The 23782-nt window shown below is 43.6% G+C and overlaps 1 protein-coding gene across 11 annotated transcripts in view; it reads left to right on the top strand.

Moving 5' to 3' along the window:
- TEAD1 (TEA domain transcription factor 1) overlaps window positions 1–15907 on the top strand; it is a 349065-nt gene extending 333158 nt beyond the window's left edge. For all 11 annotated transcript variants that reach the window (XM_074997352.1, XM_074997351.1, XM_074997354.1 and 8 more), the window contains 3 exons: window positions 3584–3724; window positions 5187–5339; window positions 9972–15907. In XM_074997352.1, the coding sequence (XP_074853453.1) occupies window positions 3584–3724; window positions 5187–5339; window positions 9972–10085 (408 nt within the window). In that variant the 3' untranslated portion in view covers window positions 10086–15907. The remainder of the gene's footprint in view (window positions 1–3583; window positions 3725–5186; window positions 5340–9971) is intronic.
- The last annotated feature ends 7875 nt before the right edge of the window (window positions 15908–23782 follow it).

Raw genomic sequence — 23782 nt, 5'->3', positions numbered from 1 at the left:
AATTGAAATTTAAACAGATAAACTGGCTGAATTATTTTTTAAAATACTTTTCTTCCAGTAGGCCCCATTTCAGTAGAGCTCTTGAACATGTGCCTAACTTTAAGCAAGGGAGCAGTTCCATCTAAGTCAAGGGGATATAAGTACCTTGCTGAATTAAGGCTCTGTTACTTACTCTTATCAGTGGTTGACTCCTCTCTTCTATCACCTCATATGTCTTCCTTTGTGGGGATGATGTAAAGGAAAAAGAAATTGAATGGTCCTGACCCTCCAGTGCAGACATGTTCCTTTCCAGGCAGGATTCAAGAGGCAGCAAAGGTACTCTATTCCATTTTTCCCCAGCAGCCAGCACTTGAGCCATCCTCAAGTATTCGTCTGCTGTTGAGGTTGGCCAGACCTTGTAGTCAGAGTCAAAATTCTCAGTACAGAAACAGGAATCAAGAGTAAGCTGAGTAAGGTTACGCAGAGGTCAGAAGCATGAAATAAACTAGGTATCAGATCAATGAGTCAGAAACCAGAGTTAGGTTGGATCAGAAGACCATGGGGTCAGCAACAGGAGACAACCTGTAGCTCAGGAGCTACGTATCAGATGCCAGAAGTCCAGCTGGGTTGGAATGCCAAGAGAAAAAGCCAGGGGAACAGAAGGGATCATAAAGTACAAAGGCAAGCAGGTTGAGCCTAGCTGTTCAAACCACTTCCTCTTCCTGATGCAGGCTTACAGAGGGTTAGTCAGCCACTCTGAGACTTCATGAATGAGACCTCAAGGAAAGAGCCACACACCACAGCTGGGCTTGGTGGGTCTCAGATAAGCTACCACCAGCAAGCTGCATGGTGGAGGGTCATAGCATGGCTGCTCTCATGAACATTGCTGGCCCACATTCAGGACCAATGTATTGTTTTAGAAGTGATATGTTGAATTTAAGGTGGATTCTAAGGGACCAATGGAGCTGGATTGGCTGGATTTGTTGTTGAATCCAGTAATGGATGACAGAACCAATAGTATAGTTTTTGAGAAGCTCTGTCGGAGATGTTATGTTGAAAGCATATCTTTTCTCCTACAGAAAATCTGGGTCCTATTGTTTACATTTGTCTGAATACCTTTTGGTGTTCTCCTTTCTCTTTCCAAGATGTCACTTTACCACCTCTTGGATGTGAAGGATGTGGTGTTCTAGGTCTGAGGCTGATGGACTGGAGGAGGCTGTGAGCAACTGTAGGTTAGATCAAGGGTAGTACCCATAATTAATAAAGAAGAGATTTTGCCTTGTTGATGCATAGTCCACATCATAGCACAAGAATTGTGCATAGGATAATAGTGAAGGCCAGTCATCCTAGTGATGGTTTATGTTGTAGGTATTATTCGAGAATTTATCTGCTTCTTCCTGTTGGTCATTTTACGGAGCATGGTAGACAGGGGACAGTTGTATATGGACTTCTAATAAACATGGGTCTCCTGAAAGAAGCAGGCGGTAAACTATGGCCCCTGGTCAGAGGTGAAATGATCAGAGAGGCCATGAAGATGGACTACAATGTCTATCCAGAGCCGCATGGTTTCCCCTGTAGGGGTAAACCTGTGCTGGAAATGAAGAAGCTATCTTTTAAAATCAATCGGCCTTTGGCAGGATGTTGTGAACACTGGTTGTTTCACCACTGTGTACAAGGAGATGACCTCACTGGGCTGAGCTGAAGTGTCCAGAAGCTGGAGAAGACTGCAGGGGCTGTGGTGTGAGATCTTGTTGCGGGCATGCATTTTGCAGGAATTTACAGAGGTCTGTACATTGTGGCATCTATGGTGCCATCAGAAGAAACAGGGTGTTAAGTGATAGGTTCATATTGTGCTAAGTGCCTTTCAGGAAGGAGTCATGGCACAGCTGAAGGTCTTGGAGGAACATAGATGCGCTCTCTTACAAACATTGTCATGCAGGTGTTTGTAGATAATGGCTATATCATAAGACAGAATTCCAAACATAGAGACAGAATACGTGAGGGGAGGGCAGATCCTGGCAGTGAATCACATTAAGGAAGTTATAGGACTTGAAAATATGGGCTGGTTCCCAACGGGGGCCTTGTGAAACAATGCCATATATTTAGGAAAAGGTGTCAGTCTTGCCATTTCTGATTCCAGGGTTGTAGGTCAAGGCAAAGTTTAACTGGGGAGAAGAATATGGCCCACTGCAGATGTCACTGGCTATTCTTTTGGCAAAATTCTGACTGGAAAGTGAACTATTTTTGTTCTGTTCTTTATCTGTCACCAAGTGGTGGAAGTGTATGGCATAGGAGGTCGTTTTGGCTCAGTAGAGATAATCAAAGATTGTTGACAGCTATTGGAGAAAAGCTTTTCAGTTGGACAGCACTGGACTATGGCATTTTAACCTGAGGGATGTCCAATACAGGAAGTCAGCAGACTGGTTACCAAGCCCACCATGGCCAAGTCAGAGGATTAGATTTGGAGCCATATCAGAAGCAGACGGTGGCATTGGTTCATGAATCCCTGGAACCATCATTGAGCTATTTGAGCAGGGGAATCACAGACCCCTGTTTGGACAAGATGCTATAGGCTGTGTTCGCTGCCTTGGTCCCCCATCTCCTCATTGTTCTAGGGCAGCTGTGCAACTTGGCCCTGCCCCTGGTTGATCATTCACCTAGAGGCAAGAGGTCCATTTAGGCAAGTCCAGTACTTCTGACAGCTGTAGGAGTGCTGCTGAATTCATCCTTCTTGCACCAGGCTTGGTTCCACAAGCTTACCGAGGTCCAGACAAGTTGTCATGGCTGAGTTGTAGGCAGCCCAGCCTAATGATCAGAGCCAGAATCCACTGTTATTGGAAAGGAGTCAAGAATCAGCTGGCTCAACATACTAGCAGGTCAGAAGAGGGAGACAAACCAGAGGTGAGGAGCCACAAATCAGATGCCAAAAGCCAAGCTGAGTTGATATGCCAGAAGTTCAAGGTGAGGAAGCAGGAGATGTGAGAGTAGGAAGTGCAAAGCACGCATGAGAGCAGTCTAAAGCCCACTTGTTCACACAGTTTTCTCTTCCTGCTGCTGCCTTAAGTAGCAACAGTGGACCAGTCAGATGCTCTGGGAATCCGCCAATTGGACTGAAAGGGCAGCTGCTTGTACATGGATTGGGCTTCATGGGCCTCAGGTAAGCTACTTCAGAAGACTGCCAGATGGAGGGCTGGAATGTGGCCATTCCCAGAAACCTTGCAGGTCAAATGCCAGTCCCATTCACTTCAGTCAATTCATTGTCTGTATCCGTGGCAGAATTAGTTAACGGGAACAATGTGTCTTTTAATACTATATGTTCAATTGTTTTGCTGCTTACAGCTTGAAGAGATTGTCACTCTCTTAAGGTTTTTACAGTGATGCTGAATGTAAATCCATGAAAGAAATGTATTTTTGCTACTAAAAAAGAATATGTCAAGTTTTTCCTCACCCTGTTCAGTTATTTGGCAGTTGTGTTTATTGACTTACCTCTTTGTCTCCTCACTTTTGGCAGGAAAAATGTGGCAGAGTGAGAGTAAATTACTGCTCATTGCTTTGACCCTGCTAGACGACAGAGAATGTTCAGTACTGTTACTTTTCCCCACAGGCTGATTTAAACTGCAACATTCAAGATGATACAGGAGCATTTTATGGTGTGACTAGCCAATATGAAAGCTCAGAAAATATGACAATCACCTGTTCCACCAAAGTCTGCTCATTTGGAAAGCAAGTAGTAGAAAAAGTAGAGGTAGGATGAACTGCTGGTTGGCGTTACCCTGGTGACTCATGAAACTATACATGTCTGCTGATGTAATGGCAGTACAAAATGGAAGATGGTCAATTTATTTTAGTCTTCTTTATCTCACTCTTCAACCCTACTTTAATCTTTCTTGTAGGAATGTTTTCCTTCCTAAAAGTGCTTTGGTGAGTTGGAATGACTGAGCTTATGGTAACACTAGGGATAGTAAAATTCCAGTTACTTAATGACTTTGAGTACCTCTTCCATTCATCCTCTTGCAACCAACACAGCCAGGTATCTTCAGCTGGGGAGCCTGGAAATTATGCTAGTGCTGATTCCTACATCTCCCCAGAGCAAAAGAGTGATGAAAGCAGAAAAAAGTTGACTCTCATTTTCAGCTGGATGTATCACTCTCCTGGCACTTCAGACCAACACTTGCCCAGACCTGTCACCTCTTTGGAGTCCCACTAAGATGGCAAGGCACTCCCACTGCTGAGATTTCTGAGTGTTTAAATAGTTAGTGTGATGGGTTTCTTCCATGCCCACATTAGTTTAACTTGGTGAAATGCACGCTTTTGGCAACCACCTTGAAATGAAATGAAATGCCTTGGAATGAAAATGAAGTTTACAACATTGTGTTTGTCCTTTGGAGTATAGTGGCTGCTGTTTTCTTAAGGCACAGTATTGTACAGTTCAGGTGTTTAAGTGTTTGGTGCAGGGGTTGTATTACGATGTTACAATGACATAACTTGTGTTTAATGTTACAACCTCCCCAATTTGTTAGCTATATTGCTGTTGTTGTGTAGTGACTTCCAGTTTACAGCTGTCATTTAAGTATTTACAGAGACAGTAGTTTCTGCACATGTTCTACTTTTACTACTGTGGTCCCCATTAATGGGGACCAGCAAACAGCACCACATTCTGGCATTACCTCCAGTTCTGATTGAAGTCAGCAGAACTCCAGCTGACTTTGAGAACTTGAGGGTAGAGAGCAGGAAGGCACTGAATAACAGACCCCTCCCCTTAGTGTGATCTTCTTCCTCCTTCCTTTATTGTTCACTGTCTTCCTCCAATGCTGACAACAGCATTGTGGGAGGCAGGTCATATTGCAATTAAAACATGACATCATAATGTTGGTAAAATTACTCCCTCTTGCTTCCTTTGTATCCTTTAGTCTTGAAACTGCTTTAAAATCATTGATGATCAAGTTTGCTGTGATGTTTCTTTCTCCATGCTAGTTCATACAGTGCTTTTCCTCTGTGAAATAAAATTATAAACCCAAATATAATTTCCTAAATTAGGCTGTGGGAAGAGACTTGTGAAATAAGACTAGCATTTCAGATCAGCACCATTGTTAGTTTCCAAATTAACAAGGCAAACCAACACCACATTTTGCATTAACTTTATTGATCGGTCAAGAAGTATGTTTGCGTATAAATATTCTTAAACTGTTTTGTCATTTTCTATTTAGACAGAATATGCAAGGTTTGAGAATGGACGATTTGTGTACAGAATAAACCGGTCACCAATGTGTGAATACATGATCAACTTCATACACAAGCTCAAGCATTTACCAGAGAAATATATGATGAACAGTGTATTGGAAAATTTTACAATTTTGTTGGTAAGCATTCACTGTTCTTTACTGACCCAGTCTAAAATATGTTTTGTTTTAGCAGGGCTCATCTAACCTGGAAAAAAAGACCCAGACTCTGAAATCTTTATTAACACAAGGCCTGTTGAACTGAGCAGAACTATTCATGGAATTAGATAATATTCGACCTGAATAAAAGCACTGTCTCAAGACATAAGGCTAGAACATTGTTTTCCAAAAGTGGGGTCTCAGTCACATGGGAGAACATACAAGGCTAGCAGGTGTGAGAGCATGAACTCCACACAATGAACTCTCAGTTGTTTTCCAGGGTCTCATCTTTTTTCCATATGTTTTTAAGTTAAGCCGTGTTTACACTAGCGAGTACTTTCAAAATTTCAGGCCCTCTTTCGAAAGAAAGCGTGGAGCATCTGCACACACAGTTTGCTCTTTCAAAAAGAAAAATTGAAGGAATGCACCTCAGCTTTTGAAATCACTCTTCTTAACTGGAAATGGGAAAAGCGCTCCCTTTCGAAAGGCTCTTTTGAAAGAAAACGTGTAGATAGTCCATGACCCGATCTTTCAAAAAAGTGGGTCTGCCATGGCATCGGCCAGCTGGGATGTGGAGATGTACTGGCCAGCACTTGTGGGGCTCAATGGTCCATGGATGCAGTAGCCCTTAAAGCTGCAGGGACCCAGAAACCCTGCTGCAGGAAGCTGAGAGCATGTAGGCAGCAGCCATTACATTTGCTGCCCCTGCATGCCCCAGAGAGACCCTCACCAGCTCTTGGAGCACAATGGCCAGCAGCCAGGCATGTGAAGAGCCCCAGAGCTGCGCCTCTGAGCATGCCCAGGGCTTGCAGGTGTCCAGCCAGCCTGGCAAAAAGCAAATCCCCTCCAGGACTGAACAAGAGTTTCAGGGACCTCCTGGGTCTCTGGCAGGAGGAGGAGGTGCTCTGAGAAATGGGCACAAAGTGGCAGAATGCAACTGCTTTTGCCCAGTTGGCCACCAACTTGTCCTTCTGGGGCCACCCGGTCTGCACTCCTGATGAGGTCAGGAGTACGGTCAAGGAGTTGCAGCAGGGACATGCTCGGGCCAGGGACTCGGCCAGCCAGTCAGGGGCTGTGCCTGCATCCTGCCCCTTTTATAAGGAGCTGCAGAGCCTCCTTGGGCCCAGGGACACCACCTCCCCACCCTCCATCCTGGACATGGCCATCAAGGAGCCCCACCCCGGGAATGAACAGGAGCCGCAGACAGTGCCCCCCCAACACCAGGACCAGAGCCACAGCCACAGCCACAGCCAGCTCCAGAGTGGTTGACCGAGGAGGGTGAGCTGGTCATCTACCTCCCCTCTGGCTCCTCCAGCCTGGCCTCTGCCAGTTGGGCATCCCCTGACCTCAGCAGTGGAACCTTTGGTAAGTACCCAATAGAGCGCACATCATGGATCGCAGGACGGGGGCTCCATACCTGCCAGAGGGCCCCCTCGCACTCCCTGTGGACCCTGGCCAGCCACAGCCCAGCTGCGCGGTGCCCTTGGGACAAAATCATAGCTGCCAGTGGCCTTCAGCACCCACGCTCATGGATAGCGCTGTGGCCCACTTCTGGGGGGGTGGGGGGTGAGCCTGGCCAGACCTCACAAGGGGGTTGGCCCCTGGGGCCGGGGACCCCTTCTTCTCCTTGATCCTCCAGGGCCACCCTGCCATTGGATGGGGGATGGGGACCTGCTGCCCATGGGGGGATGGAGAGTGTGGCCCACCCGGCAGGGGTTCAGGACTCATGGCTTGTCCCTCTCTTCTCTTCCATGCCTGCAGCTGCACCATTAGAGGGCTGGGAGAGCCTCGCACCCTCTGTGGTCTCAGACAGCCCCCTGGTGGTGAGAGATGGAGACGGGGAGCCCCACCACCATCACCTGGGCGTCCCCACTCCAAGAGGGCCAGAGGCTAAGCATGGACAATTATCCACCCCACTGCCTCTGTCCAGTGCCAGGTCGAGGTCATGGAGCAGTGCATCCATCTGGAGGAGGCTGAGGCAGCTTGTGGGGAGCTCATGGGGACTCTCAGGGATGTGGCGGACATCTTGCAGGAACTCCTGGACTGGCCGCCCCCTCCTGCTGCCCCTCCCACTGCGGCCTCCCTGTGAGGCCCCCACTGAGGCTGATGACCCTGCCAAGGCAGAGCCCCAGCCCTACCTCCCCATTCTCCCTGCCCCATCCCACCCCTGCCAGGGACCCCGAACCAGGGGAGGCCGCAGATCCCAGGTATGGCAGGGCTCGAGGCCCTCCACCCCTTTCCTGCAATAAGGCCCCTCATGAGGTGCACCCATGTCCCCTTCCCAAAATAGTTTGCCCCAGTTCCTCATGTGTATACAGTTATATGGTTCTGTTGTATATTGTTAATAACTGCACAGTTTGGTTAAACAGAAAATACTTTAATTTCCCCACATCCCGTGTGTGCTGTGTGCTTCGGCCGGGGGGCGAGGGGAGTGGAAAGGTAAGGGAGGGGAGGGGAGGGGAGGGGAGGGAAGTGGGCAGGGGACCTACTGGGTGTGACCATGACAGTGATCACTGGGGCCCCTGAGCAAAGTGTTTACGGAGGGCTTCCGGTATGCAGACCCCATCCCGGTGGATCTGGCAGCCCAACCCTGACTCAGCCACCCTCCCCTGTATGAAGGTCTCCCCCTTACTGTCCACAATACTGTGGAGAGTGCAGCCCCCCACCACTTGGGGGATGTTCAGGAGGTCCCGTTTCCAGGCATGCCAGAAGACAGTGCCACTGGCCTTTCAACCACCTGAAGGTGCGCTCCACCACATTTTGGGCATGGTTTAGCTGGGTGTTGAAATGGTCCTGGCTAGGGTTGGGATGGCCCGTATAGGGCCATATGAGCCAGGCCAGGAGGGAATAGGTGGCGTCTGGCGCCATGCACGGGGGCATCGTAGTATCCCCAAGCATTACCTCCCTCTGGGAGATGTACGTCTCTGCCTCCATGTGGCAGCACAGCCCAGAGTTTCTGAACACCTGCACATCATAGGTGTGGCCAGCTCAGCCTATATGAATGCCCCGGAACAGGTCCCTGCTGTCCACCAGGGTCTGGAACACCACAGAGTGGTACCCCTTTCTGTTTATATAGTGGCCCCTGCTGTGTTCCAGGGTGCAGATCAGAATGTGGGTTCTGTGCAGGGTGCCAAAACAGCTCGGGAACCTGAGTGCTGCAAAGCCAGTGATGGCCATGTCCAGATCCCCCACATGGATCACCCTTTGCAGGAGCATGGCATTCAATGCCCAAACCATCTGCATGAAATGGAGAACATATGCACCCATGAGGGCATGCAGAGAGTGCCAGCCCCCCCAAGTCACCCCCAGGACCCCACCCCCATGTCTCTCTTGGTCCCTCACCTGCAGATCCCTCTTGGCTCCTAGTCCCCAATGGGCCCTCTTTCTAGGGATCCCCCTCCCCCTGGTGGGCGGCTGGCCCGAGTTTGCCTTACTTCCATGATGATGGCCCCAACTGTGGCCTTGCCCACACCAAACTGGTGGCCCACGGAGCGGTAGCTATCTGGAGTGGCCAGTTTCCAGACAGCTATCGCGACACTCTTTTCAATGGGGAGGGTGCACCGCATACAGGTGTCTTGATGCCACAAAGCAGGAGCTAGCCACTGGCAGAGCGCCAGGAACATCTGCTGCCACATCCACAAATTCTGGAGCCACCTGTTGTCATCCCATTTCCCTGATGACCAGGTGCTCCCACCTCTTGGAGCTACTGGGGTAGCTCCAGAGTCAGCGGAGAACCAGGGAAGGGCACCAGAGGAGTCACAGAACCAGGGGTTCCAGGGCTGGGCAGGGGGCCCGGAGGAGATGGACAGCAGCTGCCACTGCTGAGAACAACAGGGCAACCACACTGCTGGCAACAACCAGAAACAGCACAAGCTGCTGTTGCTGGTCCATTGTGACTTGTCTGCACTGGCATCTGCTGGCTTCGTGTCGGCTCCACTTTGCTCATGCTTTCCAGGGCAAGGCTGCTGGAGAGGGACTCTTTAAGTGGGCGACTGGCTTGGTATTTCCTGGTCCTTTTCAAAAGGGAGCTTGGGACAGTGTAGACTGCCTCTTTTGAAAGAGCACATCGCCCTTTCAAAAGGGCAGATCAGAAGTGTCAGCCTCTGCCCATGTGTGGATGCTGTGTTGCGAAAGGCAATCTTCCAGTTCCATCATTTTTGAAAGGGTACCGTTCGCAATCACACCGTAATGTAGATGTAGCTGAAGTGTTCAGCTGTTATGAATGCAAAGAAAATCATAGTGATGTTTTCCTTAATTTGCAGAGAGCCTAAAACACAAACTCTGTTGTGTCCAGTGTCCAGTTCACTTCAGTGGGTTGTAACTCAGTTGCCAATGGTGCTACTTTAAGTGTCAGTATTGTTAACTATTTTAGTGCTTATCTCAGTTTATAAGAAGCGAGAGGAGTAGTACAGTATGAAGATCTAAAATGTGGGCAGGCTTTTAACAACATATTTCAGAAAGGGTGCAGTCAATTTCATTTTCCTGAAATGAGCCTCAGCTTTCTAAAACTTGAAAAATGACCCATTACAATTATATTTTCTTCTCTCTTCACACTTACAGTACCTTTTTCCTAAGTTAATAACACTTCTGTCTAAATTTTTCCCCCTCAAATAGGTTGTAACAAACAGGGATACACAAGAAACCCTACTTTGCATGGCTTGTGTATTTGAAGTTTCGAACAGTGAACATGGAGCACAACATCACATCTACAGGCTCGTAAAGGACTGAGTGGTTATTTATATCTACACTTCATTATGCTTCATTACTAAAAACACAGACTGTAAACCTCAACACTAAGTGGCAGTGCCTCTGGCCCAGCTTTTACCCACATTTTTGTAAATCCAGTTTTAGTGAAGTCATTTTAATGTGTTCATATATAATTGTAGCTGTGAAATTCTGGTACAGTTGTAAAAAATTCTTTCTAAACTTCAATCAAATTTTGTTAACGGTTCTTTGGGAAACTTATACTTCTGTCTGTGGAGGCTTATTTTTAATTGTGATAGAAAAATGAGAGACAGAGCGTTTGCCATGGGGAAAATTTACAGAATTTATTAAGAATTTTTTTCCCAAAATAAACTTGTTTTATGATGCAAGCAAAATTGAAATGAATCTTTAACTACAACTGTAAATTAGTATACAAGGTTAATAATCTTTGTAGAATAATCAGAGTGGACAAAATGGAGGAATATAAATCGCTAAATTATTTTTTAAAATGAAACATTTCTTCTGTTTGAAACCAAATGATAAACATAGCCTTACAAAATGCCTGATAGAAACAAACAGTTCCTAAAAGTAGGCTAATTTCGTATTTTTTCCTCAATGTTAAAACTAATCCTCTAATTCATTTATCTTTCCAACAGATATTGCAGAGAAGAAGAACATCATCCCTTATACATAGCTAGTGTATTTTTAAAAATATGAAGTTGTGTTTTACTAATAGGGAAATGTGATTATTTAATGAAAAATTATGGCTTATTTTGCAATAAGTAGGTAAATACTGAAAATTTAGACTTACATTATATGTAGTCTTGCATATACAGTTATACTTTATGCGGACAACTACATTTTTGTTGAGTAAAAAAATCTGCAATACCGAAATTAACAAATATAGGAGAAAACAATTGATACTATTACTGTGCTGAAAATAATCAGTAAACTGCAAGCTAGAAAAAATAATTCCTGAGTGAAGAATACATAGGCCAGTAAAAGTCTCATCAGCTTTAATGTCAGGGAGATGCTGGAAAATCACAACCATCATCAGGCAAAAAGGATTGGAAAGGCTATGTCCTCCCTTTTCTCATTCTTCATGATGTTTCAGCACACATGTTGTGCCAATTCTGTCACCAGTCTCAAAGAAGATATGGTGCATTTAGTACTATTAAGTACTATGTCTGCACTACCCTGCAAGACATTTAACATTGATCTGGGGTTCGCTTTTGCACATCTAATATGGACGCACAAAGTCAACTTCTCAGGGGTCACAGTCGACCCCTGTACTCCTCATGTCACTCAAACTCTCCTGTCTACCTTCCCCAGTATGGAAAGTTAGCGGAGTGCAGATAACATCAGTTTTTAGCTACACAATTGCCATAGCTAAAATTGCATATCTGTGGTCAACTTAATTTGCCTAGTGTAGCCATAGCCTAAGCAGAGCACATAGGACACACCCATTAATATCACATAAGGTTTGGTTGCCTTTCACATCCAGAATACACAGATGTGCAGTATTCATCCCTCTGATTAGATTTTAGTGCTAATAAGGATTTAAAAAGTGTGAGTATAAATTTTTTTTCTAGGATACACACACCTTATGTTCCCTGATTCTTGTTGGCACAGTCTGTCTTTAGAAACAGCCTCTGCTGCTTCTCCTCTGCCATCTGTTGAACTGCTGCCCTGTGCAACCTTAATTTTAAAAACTGGGAGGAGAAATGGACTATGATGGGCAGTGACTAGACAAAAACAACTGAGTTCTTTTGGGAAATGACAAATCTTAACAAGACACATCAAACACAGGTTACAAGATGCATGGCTGCAAACTCCAGAATTAAATTTATTCGGGCCTCAGTTGTAGGGCACAGAAATGTTTTCAAATGTTTCCTTCTCAGCTGCAATTTTCAGGCATGTGCCAATACTTAATTAGAAAATTAAATTTGTCCCCAGCTTTAATATATTGGTTACGGTTATATTTTTTATGACACTGTCATTCCAAAAGGTTCCCTCAAGTTTAGCTGCATATGTAGAGATGATATTCTTAGTCAGTATACTGGCTAGGTGAAAAATCAGTATTTCTAATGTGCAGAGAATTTGATTGATATATTCTTAACTTTCATTAGATTACATTGGCGGAAAAGATCATCATCTGGAGGGTTGGAGAGGTGGTGCTTGAAATGCCTTAGGCTATAAAAAAAACTCTGATCTAAATATAACTATAAAAGGTCGGTGATTGCTGTGATGTCTAGCCGTCATATTATCCATTAAAGTATATTAGAGCTGATGAATCTTTTCGTTGTTCATATTCAGTGAATCATAAAATTGATGTCCATCCTAAGCTCCCCTAATAATCACAATCAAGAAAAGCACTGAATTGTAACAGCCTAACAGTAGCCCTTTATTCTAAGCACTTGGTGATACCAGTCAAACTACTTTTTTTCTTCTAAAGGTCTAAAATCTTATATAGATTTTGAATTGTGGATTTGATGGAGTATAACAAATTCTGAAAGGAATATAAAATATAAAATTCAATTTTCAAAACCAGGTATGGATTTTTATATGATCTGGAACATTACATGTTTCATAACAATAGTGTATACTAAGTCAGTGTTGATTGGTGTTCACATTTGTAATATTAGGCAAAAGATGTCCATTGTCTTTATTTTACATTTATGTGAATTATCTAAACCCTGCACATGTTCATTCTTAAAAGCCTTAAATCCTTCAAATATATATTGTGGAGTGTATAGGCCAAAAGGCTGTCTGTAAACTGTGAGCTCTTTTGTAAGCTGGAAGAATTTATCCTGTTACTGTTACTAGGAACTTCTTAATTCAGAGCTGCCAAAGCATTACAATATGCAGTGCCTTAGTGTTGTATTAGAAATACCTTTAGCCTCATCAATTTTATATGTTGTTTTATTAATTGATTCAGCAAAAAAAAAATATTTGCCCCCGCAGAGAGAAGCTCTTTCACTACTTTGTCTAAACCAACCTTCAGCATGTCAGTCCCATTATTACACAACAAAATATTTATACCAAATTAAAAGGTTTTGACTTCATAATCTTTTTCTGTGAAAAGTGAATTGTACTTATAATGCTGCCTTTTAAATTTCATGACCAAATACTTAACTATTTGTGACTCTTCTGCACTCTAGCATGAAAGTGCCTTTGGTTTGAAATTCCAGCTTATAAAAGTGCTGTCATAATAACGACAATTTGTAGAAAGACCAAAAATATTAAGTGATCACCATAATGCCTTTGGTTTATTTGAATAAGTCAGAACTACAGGCCTGCATTCACAGACGAGTGTGATTTATGCTAAAGTGATGTAGTAAATCATCAGACTGCATAATGATGGAAAATAATCTACATGTCATTTATCTGTTTGACTCAGTTCTGCAGCATTGCAACCCAGCAGTTCATAATATAAAAATGGTCAGTGAGACACCTTTTTCATTTTTTCATTCACTCTTGCAACTAAGTAAATATGGTATCCATATAAGCAACAATTTCAGAATGGGTAACTGTGACTTTATTCTGGTAATAATTCAGTATCTGTGACTGTTTCTTCTGTATTGTAATTTTGCACTTACATAGTTTACAAAGTCAAGTGTTCTGAAAGTCAGATGCATAAAATTTGCCATGAACGTGCAGAATAGAAATGGGAGGAAATGTAATTTGACATATGTAGCTTAGCATAAAATTTTTAAGCAGGATCACTGTTAGATGAAGGTGCTGTATGGAAAACTGAATGCAGCATCATGCCAAATTCTTTGTTTTCACCAAGCACTATGCCAGTGCAGGAAATGCAGCTGCTTTAAATAAAGTGTCTGCTTTTGACACGATCTGTTACTTGGGGCCATACGGTACACTACAAATTAAACTGACAGAAAGAAGAGCAAGACTGAAGAAAAAACAAATATCAGCCAAACCAAAAGTTGGCAAATGGATTATAGAGTTGTGAATACTGTTTTAATATGAATTTAAAATATTTGATTAAAACTTGAGTCACTTTTTAGAAACTACTATTTTTTTAAATTCCTCCACAGTCTAAATACCATTTACTTTCTTGACACACAGAATGCAATTATGCTGAATGCAATTATGCTGGGAAAATGTAAAGTGTAATGTAAATGTAAAGGGAAAATGGCCCCATTAAGTACAGCATAAATCCAGCATAAGCACAATTATTAAATAGAACTCGTGGGAAAAATATTTGAGAACAATTGTGATGAACAGTTTTATGCAGTCAGTTTAACCCACTTATAAACTGTCTCATACAAAAGTTCAACTAAGAATAATACCATTTTTGGCAGTTTAAAAATTACTACTAACTAATTTTACTTGAATTCCAACCATTATTTTGAAGAAGTTGTACATCTTATGCTTGTTGCCCCACGGTCCCACTCCACTGTGGCTCCAGCCATTCAGTTTGGCATTACTACGTCTCCCAGCGTTATATAATCTTAACGTAAGAATGAAAGGCAGCATGTTAACTTTAAATGGAAGTAATGGAAAATAGATGTCAGATATAAAATCTGACAAGCTGATCCCTTTCTGGTTATTTTCCCATTCTAATTGCTAGACATGCTTGCTTTCAATCATGTTCGTTCAGACCTAGGAATGTTTGACGTAATATTCAACACAACCCACCTTAATACATGTTATATCCAATCAGTCAACATACATGATGTCAGATTCCAGTTTCTCAGGATGATCTTTTTATCGTATCTTTCATTATATTTGTTAACCCTCTGAAAAGATTGAGGCTGGGTAATTCAAAGCATAAAAAATACTTGAGAGTTACTGGTGTCTATCGTCTTGGGTCAGTCTTGCTTAGATCATGTGATTAGTTTTACTGTGTAAATTAAATGCACTCAGCTGACAAAGGAAAGATATGTCCCTGCTATCTCCTTACAAAACTTATGTGTGGGGTGTGGTGCTTTTTTTTTTTTTTTTTGGTTTGGTTTGGTTTTGCTTTTGCTTTTTAATGGGCCTTCAGGCTCATGACTGCAGACAAAAATACAATATGTGCCTGAAAAAGAAGACAAAAGAATTTTTTAACATTAAAAACCTGAATAGCCTTTAATTCTTCAATATCAGTATATTTACGTAAAACAGTTTGGGTTTGTGTGATTTTTTGGCCATGTGCATTTGTTCACCTTAGTATATGATTTAGTGGAATTCTCACTATGTTTTTTTGTGTAATGTGTATAAAATGGATTTGTGACTTAAGCATATTCATATATGATCAGTGGTTACTTTAATATTGTACTGCTGCTGGTAACTCTTGATGTAGACCATGCCTTTTGATGATAAAGTACCTCTTGATTAGACAGGGAAGGAAAGCTCTGATTAAAAGTCAATGTTTTCAAATGTTTTTTAACATATTTGCAGAAGCTTTCGGAAGGCGTTTCAGTCAAACCTCTTGGCAGTACAGTAATCTTGTATTTGTTATTGTCTGTGTTTAGGTACTGGTACCTTTTTGTTTAAAATGTTTTAAGTGTTGGCTTTAAAGTGACTTTATCTTTAGTATGATAGTAATATGAAAATTATAGATATTGTGTGCAGAGAATTTTTTTATAAAGTGCTTTGTAAAAAAAAAAAAAGTATCCTTGCTTTTGCGGTACATATGTGTGATAACTTTAATATCCATGACAGTTAAGTGCAATTATTTCATCACTCTAAAAATGCTATTTTTGTGTCAGTTATTGCAGGTGTTTTCATGTCTTTGCAACGTGACACATTTTGATGCCTTCTTGATAAAGTGGTAGATTTTTGTAGCATTCTAGAAACTTTGTATTCATACAGTATCAATTTAAAATAAAGAAAATGAAAGAGTTTCGTGCATTATTTTAATCTGCATACAAATCACTCTTACCTTGGTGCTCTCAACCCCATTTTGAAAAGTAACATAGGGTCAGATTTAGAAAGTTGTTTACATGACTATTGAGGCAAATAAATGGTAATGCATATGGACTTAAAGAGCACATTTTTTTAAAAGCATAAATGGCACTTTGCACCTAAGTCATGCTGCAAGTCACTGGAGTTTGGGCACCTAACCTTTGTGCCTTTGCAAATCTGCCCCTCTAAGGGCTAAGCTGTACTAACTAGACGACTGACAAGACTCAATCTTCTGGAGTTCAATTTTTCCACATCTGTTTAGATGTGGCATAATTGACTTCTTTGGGGTCAGCTACCACGTGGAGTAAGGGATGTTGATGTGAGACTTGTGAGCCCTAGAATACACTAGAGAAGAAAGTGAATTTTGATATGTTGATTCTAGCTACACCCTAAAATTGCGTATCTGAAATCAATGTTCTTCCCTAGTATACTCACAGAGAGGTAGCTATGTCAGTCTGTATATTCATAAAACAAAAAGCAGTCCTGCAGCACTTCAATTTAAAATCCAGTAACTTCATGGGGAGAACACTGGCTGCAGTACCCAAAATGGCTACCAGGGGGCGCCCTTGAAGCAAGCACTGAATGTAGTACCCCGGGGGTACTCTTGAGGCAAATGCCAGCAGCAGCATTTGATGTGGCCACCCTTGAGACCAACGCGAGCTGCGGCACCTGAAGAGGATTCCAGGCGGTGGCCTTGAGGCTAGAGCTGGCTGCAATCCATGAAACAGCTAGCAGGTGTCACCCTTAAGGCCAGTGCCAGCTGCAGTATCTGAAGCAGCCACTAGGGTGTGCCACTGAGCCAGCTCTGGCTGCCCTACTTGCAGTGGCCACCTTAAGGCCTGAATCAACTGCAGTACAGAAACCAACCAACATAGCTGCCCTGGAGTGCATCACCGCCTGTAGTACCCAAAACAGCCACTAGGGGGACACCCTTAATGCCAGCGCCAGCTTCAGTACACAAGTGATCACTGGGGGCTGAGCCTGGGAGGCCAGCGCCTACCCCCGCCCCCCGCCAAGTGGCTATCTGGGGATGCTCTTCAGGTCAGCAACAGCTGCAGCACACAAAGCAGCCACCAGGGCGTGCCGTTGAGTCCCGTGCTAGCCACAATACTTGACAAAGCCACGAGGGGAGCCTTTGGCAAGAGCCAAGCTGCAAGTCCCAAAGTGGTGACTGGGGAGTGACCTTGGAGCCAGCGTCTGCTGCAGTACCAAAGCAGCCACCAGGGGGCGGGGAGGGGTGCCACTGAGCTATGCACCAGCTTCAGTAGCTGAAGGGGGGGGCCAAGAGCACGTGCCCTTGAAACTAGCACTGTCTGTAGCATCAGAAACAAGATACCCGACCTTCAACGAGGGCAGTGCCCTGGAGGCCAGCACTGGCTGCAGTATGCAAAGCGGCCAGTGGGGGGCATCTTTGAACACAGTATCTGAAGTGATGACGGCAGAACCACCATGGACTCCATTAAGCCAGTGCCAGCTGCAGTAACCAAAACGGCCAGTGGAGGACAAAGCTGAGGCCAGGGTCAGCCTACAGTTCCTCGAGTGCCCACCAGCAGGTGCACTTGAAGCACATGTCATGGAGCATGCAACGTGGCCACTGTGTGGGACCCTGACGCAAACGACAGCTGCAGTACACAAACTGAAGCATCCACTGGGATTGCCCGTGAGGCAAGCACAAGCTGCAGTACGCAAACGCTCCGAGCTTCAATCGACCGAAGGAACTAGGTTCAATACTAGAAAGAAAACCACCTTCAAATATCGGCAGAGAGTTAGCATGAGAACTGGCCTAGCTTCAAAGCCAGTGAGAGACCGAGCCTCAAAGACAAAGAGAATTAGCTTCACGTTTGGGCAGAGAGCTAGCGTTTGAGCTGCCCTAGCTTCAAAGCCAGCAAGAGACCTCGCTTCAAACAGAATCAGCAGCTACTGAGGCAACAGACGCATATACAAATCTATCCTGAGGAAAACAAAGCTTCAAAGTTATGGAGCGAACTAGCTGCAAACATAGGGGAAGAGCTAATATGGGAGCTGACCTAGCTTCAACTCTAGCTAGACTACTTACTACAAACAGAATCACAGGGCTGGAAGGGACCTCAGGAGGTCATCTAGTCCAGCCCCCTGCTTCAAGCAGGATCAACCCCAACTAAGTCATCCAAGCCAGGACCTTGTCCAGCCGGGACTTAAAAACCTCAAGGGATGGAGAATCCACCACCTCTCTAGGCAACGCATTCCAGTGCTTCACCACCTTCTGGTGAAGTAGTTTTTCCTAATATCTAACCTACACCTCTCCCTCTTCAACTTCTGACCATTACTCCTTGTTCTGTCATCCGACACCAAACCTAGCAAGAGCACCAGCTTTAAGTCTAGCAAAAGACCTAGCTTCTGAACCACCGACAGAACTAGCTCGCTAGCAGGCGTGGGAACGACATTCAAAGCCAGGGAGAGAACTAGCGTCATAGCTCTTGCGCAAACAAGTTAAAAAGCTAGTGAGCGAACTAGGCCTAAAATCTGGCAGAACTAACCTAGCTTCAAAGCTAGGCAGAGAAATGTGTTCAAATACAAGCAGAGCGTTAGCCTGAGAAGTGGCCTAGTTTCAAAGGCAGCGAGAGAACTAGCTTCATACCTAGCCAGAGAACTACTTTCAAACATAGCCAGCGCGCTAGGTGACAACTCGCGTGGAACAAAGCGAGCACGCAACGCAATATAAAGCTGGGGCAAAAAACTTGCCAGGTAATTTATTTCATGTATATGCAGGGAGCGAGCATGAGAAACAAACTAGCTTCAAAGCCCGCGATAGAAGTAGGCTTAAACCCAGCGGGTAAATTAGCGACCGGATCATCTTTAAAGCCAGTGACAGAACAAGCATCAAATATGAGCATAGCGCTACCGGGACAACTGACCTCGCTACACAACTATTGCAAGAACAAGCCGCAACCAAAGGCAGAGAGCTATAGTGGGAGATGTCACCTAGCTTGAAAGCTAGGGAAAGGACTAGCTGCGAAGCTTGTGCGAGAGCTGCCCCCAGAGCGCTGGTCAGAAATAGCTTCCAACAGCTAGCTCCAACCTGAGGCCGTGTCTACACGTGCCCCAAACTTCGAAATGGCCACGCAAATGGCCATTTCGAAGTTTACTAATGAAGCGCTGAAATGCATATTCAGTGCTTCATTAGCATGCGGGCGGCAGCGGCACTTCGAAATTGAAGTGCCTCGCTGCCGCGCGTCTCGTCCAGACGGGGCTCCTTTTCGAAAGGACCCTGCCTACTTCGAAGTCCCCTTATTCCCATGAGCTGATGGGAATAAGGGGACTTCAAAGTAGGCGGGGTCCTTTCGAAAAGGAGCCCCATGGGGACGCGCCGCACAGCGGCTAGGAGCGTCAATTTCGAAGCGCCGCTGCCACCCGCATGCTAATGAAGTGCTGAATATCCATTTCAGCGCTTCATTAGTAAACTTCGAAATGGCCATTTGCGTGGCCATTTCGAAGTTTGGGGCACGTGTAGACGCGGCCTTAGTGAGCGAGATCCAGCATCAGGGGTAACCAGAAACCTATAGTCCACCCTAGATAGAATTGGTTTGTGGTAGTAAGGGAATGTTGAAGTGGGTCACTTATTTTTGATGCTGCCCCCAGCTACAAAGTCAAGCTGCAATTTGCACTTTGAAATTCACAGGGCCGCCGTTCTGCTAATGAAGGCCTGAATATGAGCCTCATATTTTTCATAACCAGGCCACGTCAGATGGGAGGTGGCTTGTGTAGAAGCAGCCTGACTGTTAGCTCTTGGGAGCTCTGAAGCTAAGTTGCTTGTCACACGAGCACTTTAGGGCTACATCTACACTAGCCCCAAACTTCGAAATGGCCATGCAAATGGCCATTTTGAAGTTTACTAATGAAGCGCTGAAATGCATATTCAGTGCTTCATTAGCATGCGGGAGGCTGCGGCACTTCGAAATTGACGCGCCTCGCCGCCGCGCATCTCGTCCCGACGGGGCTCCTTTTCGAAAGGACCCCGCCTACTTCGAAGTCGCCACCTACTTTGAAGTCCTCAGCTGATGGGAATAAGGGGACTTCGAAGTAGGCGGGGTCCTTTCGAAAAGTTGCCCCGTCTGGACGAGACGCGTGGCAGCAAGCTGCGTTAATTTCGAAGTGCCGCGGCCGCCCGCATGCTAATGAAGCGCTGAATATGCATTTCAGCGCTTCATTAGTAAACTTCGAAATGGCCATTTGTGTGGCCATTTCGAAGTTTGGGGCACGTGTAGACATGGCCTTGGAGAGCACTATTGTGGCAAGGGTTGAACTTTGGTGACTACTCAGAAAGTCGCTCTTCCTAGATTTGAAGCTTATTTGCTTCATTGTGTCAAGGCTAATTTTCAAGGTTACTTTTCAAATAAATCTCGCACTATCATCCGAGGCAGGCATTTTCTTAACCTCTCTTTTGGCCTTTTTTAAGTTGTGCAACATTCAAAGCTAGCGTGAGAACTACATTCAAAGCTGGACTAAGAAGTAACTCCAACTATAGTAAAGAATTGAGCGGCAAAACAAAGCTATAACTACAGATAGCGTTAGTTCAACATTGAAAGCTTGACTGAGAAGCAGCTTTAAAATTACGCTAGATCCTAAGCTTAAAGGTGAGCTGCATTCGGAGGACAGCACTTTGAAATCTAGACTGAGAAGTAACGTCTAACACCGTCAATGGAGGGAAGTAAAAATAGAGCTAGAGGCAGAGCTAATGAGACGAGTACTTTTAAACTCACAATATGAATCGTCTTCATACACATAGAAGAAGGGAGGATAATATATGAGCGCCATTCCAAACTAGAAGCAGAAATTTTGCAAGGAAAACGTTGACGGCTGAGCAATAAAATCACACATCGGCACAAAGTTGAGCTGAAAATTGAGCAGCACTCTTATATAGCCTATGAAGAACAGTCAAACCTAGATGGACAGGTGACTTCAAACATAGGCAACAAAAGAAGAGAAAAACAGAGTTCCAATTAAAGCTAATTTGATGACAGCTTTTAAAATTATTCTATGAGTTTTCTTCATACACACTAAAGAACGGAGTCTAAAATATGAGCTAAGTCAATGATAGCGTGGGACAACTTTGAAAGTTCCTCTGAGAAGTCACCTGAAACAGGCAGAAACTTGGGCTGAAAATGGAACAATATGAAAACATAAGATGAGAAGTACATTAAAAGCTATATTAAGAAGTAGATAAGAATATAGTCAAGAATTCAGGGAGGAAACTGAGCTACACTAAACGATAGCGAGAGTTCAACATTGAAAGATTGTCTGAGAAGCAACTTTAAACATTCGCTGGATAATGAGCTGAAAAGTGTGCTGTGTTCAAAGATAGGGAGGAGAGCACATTGGAACCTACAGAAGAAGTAACTTCTAACATACTCAGCGAAGGAAGGTAAAAACAGAGCTACAGTTTGAGTTAATGAGACAAATACTTATAAGCTTACCCTATGACTAGTCTTCATACACATAAAAGAACAGAGTATGAAATATGAGCTCCATTGCAAACCAACATCTGAGATCTATGAGGCAAACATTGAAAATTAGCCTCAGAAGACAATTCAAAACTAGGCACAAGTGGGATTAAAGTTAAGCGACATTCAAAGATAGCATGAGAACCATATTGAAAGCTAGACTGAGAAGCAGCTCCAACTATAGTCAAGAACTCGGGGCAAAACAGAGCGACAATCAAAGAGAGCGTTAGTTCAACATCGAAAGCTTGACTGAGAAGCAACTTTAAATTTGTGCTAAATACTCAGCTTAAAAGTGAGCTGTATTGAAAGATAGGGAGAAGAGCACTTTGAAACCTAGACTGAGAAGGAACGTCAAACATATTCAAGGAAGGAAAGCTGACAATAGACCTAGAGGCAGAGCTAATGAGATAACTACTCTTACAATTCTACCATGAATGATCTTAATACACACAGAAGAACGTAGGCTGGAATACCAGCTACATTCCAAAGTAAAGTCAAATATAGCCCGGGCCAGATGTGAAAAGTACACTTAGCGGTCAATTCAAACCTCGGCACAAAGTTTGGCAGAAATTTGAGAGCCATTCAACGGTAGCAGGAGAACTATATTGAAACCTAGATAGAGAAGTAATGCCAAATACAGGCAACAAACGAAGAGAAATTAGAGGTACACTCTTATTAACTATAATTAGAGCTAAAAACTCCATTCCAAAGTAGAGTCAGACATAGGGCGAGGTAAAGGTTGAAAGTTAGTGTCAGAAATCAATTCAAAGCTGGTCACAAAGTTGGGCTGAAAGTTAAGACTGCCAAATATATAATGAGAACTATATTGAATGCTAGACTGAGAAGTAGTTCCAACTATAGACAAGAATTTAAAGGAAAAACAGGGCTACAATCAAAGATAGCATTAGAGCAGTACTGCAATCTTGACTGAGAAGCAGCTTTAAAAATGCTCTGATTAATAAGCTGAAAATTGTGCTGCATTCAAAGATAGGGAGAAGAGCACACTGAAACCAAGACAGAGAAGTAACTTCAAACAGAGTCAACGAAAGAGGGTGAAAATAGCTGCAATCAGAGCAAGTGAGACGAGTTAGTCTTAAAATTCTTCCATGAATCATCTTCATTCACACAGAAGAACAGAAGGTGAAATGTCAACTACATTCTAAGGTAAAGTCAAAGATACCGAGGGCCAAACGTGCACGGTAATATGAGAAGTCAATTCAAATCTGGGCACAAAATTAGGCGGAAAGTGGAGAGATATTTAACGGGAGTATCAGCGCTATAATGAAACCTAGACTGAGTAGTAACGCTAAAAAGGCGACAAACGAAGAGAAATTAGAGGTACAAGCTAATTAGCTCTAGAGCTAAAAATTGACTCTGACCTACAGGAATGGAGGATGAAATAGTGGAGGTCGCATATGGGGGTAGGAAAAGGTTGAAATTTAGTCTCAGAAGTCAAATAAAAGTAGGCGCAAAGTGGGGCTGATAGGTAAGCGACGTTCAAAGATACCATGAGAACTATATTTAAAGCTAGACTGTGAAGTAACTCCAACCATAGTAAAGAATTGCGTAGCAAAACAGAGATACAATCAAAGTTAGCGTTAGTTCAACACTGAAAGTTTGACTGAGAAGCAACTTTATAACCACGCCCGATGGCTAAGCTTAAAAGTGAGCTACATTCAAAGATACGGAGAACAGCACTTTGAAACATAGTCTGAGAACAAACTTCTAACATAGGCAACAAAAGAAGAGAAAAACAGCTACAATTACAGCTAAATAGATGACAGCTTTTAAAATTATTCTATCAGTTATCTTCCTACACAGTAAAGAACGGAGTCTAAAATATGAGCTACATTCCATGCTAAATCTATGATAGCTTGGGACAAGTTTGAAAGTTCGTCTGAGAAGTCAACTGAAACAGGCAGTGATTTGGGCTGAAAGTAGAGGAATAGGAAAAGATAACGTGGGAAGTACATTAAAAGCTACATTAAGAAATAGATAAGAATATAGTCAGCAATTCAGGGAGGAAACTGAGCTACAGTAAACCATAGAAAGAGTTCAACATTGAAAGATTATCGGAGAAGCAACTTTAAACATACGCTGGATAATGAGCTGAACTGTGTGCTGCATTCAAAGATAGGGAGAAGAGCATATGGAAACCTACAGAAGAAGTAGGTTAGAACTTCTAACATACTCAGCGAAGGAAGGTGAAAATAGAGCTACAGTTTGAGTTAATGAGATGAATACTTATAAGCTTACCCTATGACTAGTTTTCATACACATAAAAGAACGGAGTATGAAATATGAGCTCCATTGCAAACCAGAGTGTGAGAT

This window comes from Carettochelys insculpta, chromosome 6, assembly GCF_033958435.1.
Source record: "Carettochelys insculpta isolate YL-2023 chromosome 6, ASM3395843v1, whole genome shotgun sequence".
Lineage (NCBI taxonomy): Eukaryota > Metazoa > Chordata > Testudines > Carettochelyidae > Carettochelys > Carettochelys insculpta.
The sequence above is the reverse complement of the archived record's forward strand: the minus strand, read 5'-3'. Positions and strand labels throughout refer to the sequence as shown.